Source organism: Sinocyclocheilus anshuiensis, unplaced genomic scaffold, assembly GCF_001515605.1.
Source record: "Sinocyclocheilus anshuiensis isolate Anshui unplaced genomic scaffold, SAMN03320099.WGS_v1.1 scaffold942, whole genome shotgun sequence".
NCBI classification, from domain to species: Eukaryota; Metazoa; Chordata; class Actinopteri; order Cypriniformes; family Cyprinidae; genus Sinocyclocheilus; species Sinocyclocheilus anshuiensis.
In genome coordinates, this window is record NW_015536531.1 from 964,615 (window position 1) to 968,114 (window position 3,500).

Sequence of the window (3,500 nt, forward strand, 5' to 3'; positions counted from 1 at the left end):
CTGGTGAACCATGCAACATGGATCTGGTGAACAGCTCAGATGAGTTCTTCCTCATCAATGCCACAGTCAGTCCCACAACCCTGGAGTCCTGGGATGACGCTTCACTCCTCAGCCTTCAGATCTCCATCTCCGCCATGTTAGCCATCGTCACTTTGGCCACCGCTCTGTCCAACGCTTTCGTGATCGCCACCATTTTCCTCACACGCAAGCTTCACACCCCCGCCAACTTCCTGATTGGCTCTCTCGCAGCGACAGACCTCCTGGTGTCCATTTTAGTCATGCCGATCAGCATTGTGTACACAGTCAGTAAGACTTGGACTCTAGGTCAGATCGTGTGTGATATCTGGCTATCATCTGACATAACGTTCTGCACGGCTTCCATTCTGCACCTGTGCGTGATCGCGCTCGACCGATACTGGGCCATTACCGATGCCTTGGAATACTCGAAGCATCGAACCATGCGGCGAGCGGCACTGATGATCGGCGTAGTGTGGGTGATCTCGGTCTCCATCTCCTTGCCTCCTCTCTTCTGGCGGCAGGCTAAGGCCCACGAGGAGCTCACAGAGTGCATGGTCAACACTGACCAGATCTTCTACACGCTCTATTCCACATTTGGCGCGTTTTATGTTCCCACGGTTCTCTTGATGATTCTCTACGGGCGTATCTATGTGGCGGCTCGCTCCAGGATCTTCAAAACGCCAACGACAAGCGGAAAACGGTTCACCGCTGCTCAGCTCATCCAGAACTCAGCGGGCTCTTCGCTCTGCTCGCTGAACTCCACCTCTAATCAGGAGGGACATCCTCATCCTGGAGGAGGAGGAGGTGGGGGAGGAGGGTCTCCTCTTTTCACAAACAGTGTGAAAGTGAAGCTGGCCGATAGCATGCTGGAAAGAAAGCGTCTTTGTGCCGCTCGCGAGAAGAAAGCCACCAAAACTCTTGGGATTATCCTGGGTGCGTTTATAGTGTGCTGGCTCCCGTTCTTCGTGTTCACATTGGTGATGGGGGTCTGTAAAGACTGCTGGTTTCATCCTGTGCTCTTTGATGTGTTCACCTGGCTGGGGTACCTCAACTCGCTCATCAATCCAGTCATCTATACTGCCTTCAATGATGACTTCAAACAAGCCTTCCACAAACTCATCAAGTTTAAAAGATGCTACTGATGTTACACGTCTCTTGTGTGTTTTGACATGTTCATGACTTAACTAGTGGATGTCTGCGGAAAATATCCAAATCCTGTGAACATTCATCGTTCTTATGCTTGGAGGACCCAACGTACCCTGCCGTTTGTTTTTCAGCGAGCTCCTAAACGCGCACATAGTGTCTGGTCAATGTATATTACTGTTCTCATGAGACAGCTTGTAAAATATTGTGTCATATTGTTGATGCTTCCTCGTAGTTTATGAATGCATGCAAAGATTATGAATCCTTCACTAGAGAGCGATGTTTTACTGTCTTTGTAACCAATAGCTGTCTTTAAACTGCCTTATTTACCAGAAATGGACTGATATTAACATGAAATACACTTTATTTAAAAAGAACACAAATAAATAAAGGTTGCTGCTCTCATAGGAACACATACATGGTTCATGGACATTAGTATAGACTCCCTAAATAAAAATGTTCATTATATAAGATTAAACAAAGCTTTATGTTTTGTGGTTTGGCATTTTTGTGTGAAAGAGGTTTGTTATCAGTTTCCTCTTTTATTTTGATGTCAGAGTTTGAGGAGTTTTATGATCATGAGGATGAAAAACAAGCTTCGGGCTGCATGGCTCATTTCAGGACATGATGCAGCAGAAGAAAAGTGATCAAAATGATCAAAGGTTCAAATTCTGGATGTACCTGATGAGAGAGAATGATGTGCTTTGACACGAGGTACAGCCTTAGCTGCTGCTGAAGGAGTTTTATGATGTGAAGGTCATTATTTCATCAAATATCCCAATAACGCAGCTTGTGGAAAGAGAAGCACCTCTGACTGCAGTCGTATATATGAATAATGGCATTCAGGAAATTGGCAAACTTTGCCCTCCCATCACTCTTTCTTATGATGAAGGTCAGCTGTGTTGGTTCAAAAGGTTTTTTGATAAGAAAACACAGCAATAAGAGACTGTAGACCTGAGTCAGACAGGAATAATGAGGCGTATCCCCTGAATGCACTGCTAGCAGGCTCTCAAACAGCATTTGAGACTGCAGGGTAAAGCTGTGCTGGCCTGTTCGGTCGAGATAGATGATCTGTATATTCACAGTCTGTATCAACAGATAAAAGCTCCCTCTCACTCATCCTAACAGCAAGGATGAGGTCACACCCCATAAAATAGATCTTTAGAGACTCATTATCATTCACAACCACCAGTAAATCTAAAAACGAATGCATTGGTTCGCCAGTATTCCTTGTGTGTTTGGTACATGAAGGTACAATGTGCGATGTGTGTGATGATGTTTATCAGAATATGTCCATCATGAGATGGACTAGAAGATCAAACAGATTTGTGTCATGTAGAGGAGGTACAGTCTGAAAAAAAAAAATATATATATATACAGTGGGTACGGAAAGTATTCAGACCCCATTCAATTTTTCACTCTTTGTTATATTGCAGCCATTTGCTAAAATCATTTAAGTTCATTTTTTTTCCTCATTAATGTACACACAGCACCCCATATTGACAGAAAAACACAGAATCGTTGACATTTTTGCAGATTTATTAAAAAAGAAAAACTGAAATATCACATGGTCCTAAGTATTCAGACTTAGACTCAAATAAAAGCAGCCAAAAAAACCTAATTACCCAGCTGCTGTGATGTCTGTTAAACAAAGAACAAAAGGAAATCAATAACTTTTACAAGTAGCTTTAAGGATTCATCTATATTTAATTTATAATTTAGTGTTTGATAACTTTATTCAATTTCTATATATTTCCTACTTGCTGAATGGTACAGGTAAATATGACATTTATTATAATTGGTTTATGTGAAGATTGTTTTAAGTTCACTTAAATTAGAAGTTATTTTTTAAGTCTAATAAATGTTAAAATTGATAGCTCTCAATTATAAAGTAATGCTGAATGGCTATAGTCAATCAAATATTAGGAAAAAGAAAACAATTTCCTAAAGACATCAGTATTGGTATCAGTGATACTCGCCATCAGTCATAAACAAGATGACATTAAACAAATATTAAAACTGTCTATATGTTGTTTCTACTGTACATTAATTTGAAGATTGAATGTGAAATTATTGCAATATAAAAGTATATTTAAAAACTTTAATGTTAGGTGGGATTAATCGTGATTAATTTCATAAAAAATGTGCGATTAATTAGGTAATTGGCAGCACTAATTAAAGGGGTCATATGATGTTGCTAAAAAGAACATTATTTTGTGTATTTGGTGTAATTAAATGTTATTTCACATTATTTTCCACATACTGTACATTATTGTTTCTCCTCTATGCCCCGCCTTTCTGAAACGCGTCGATTTTTACAAAGCTCATCGGTCTGAAAA

General features: G+C 40.4%; 1 protein-coding gene across 1 annotated transcript; it reads left to right on the plus strand.

Moving 5' to 3' along the window:
- The first annotated feature begins 7 nt into the window (after positions 1-7).
- LOC107695000 (5-hydroxytryptamine receptor 1D-like) lies at positions 8-1,576 on the plus strand. Its single transcript, XM_016494754.1, has one exon. It carries the CDS (start codon positions 18-20, stop codon positions 1,158-1,160), a length of 1,143 nt encoding a protein of 380 aa, XP_016350240.1. The 5' UTR covers positions 8-17; the 3' UTR covers positions 1,161-1,576.
- The last annotated feature ends 1,924 nt before the right edge of the window (positions 1,577-3,500 follow it).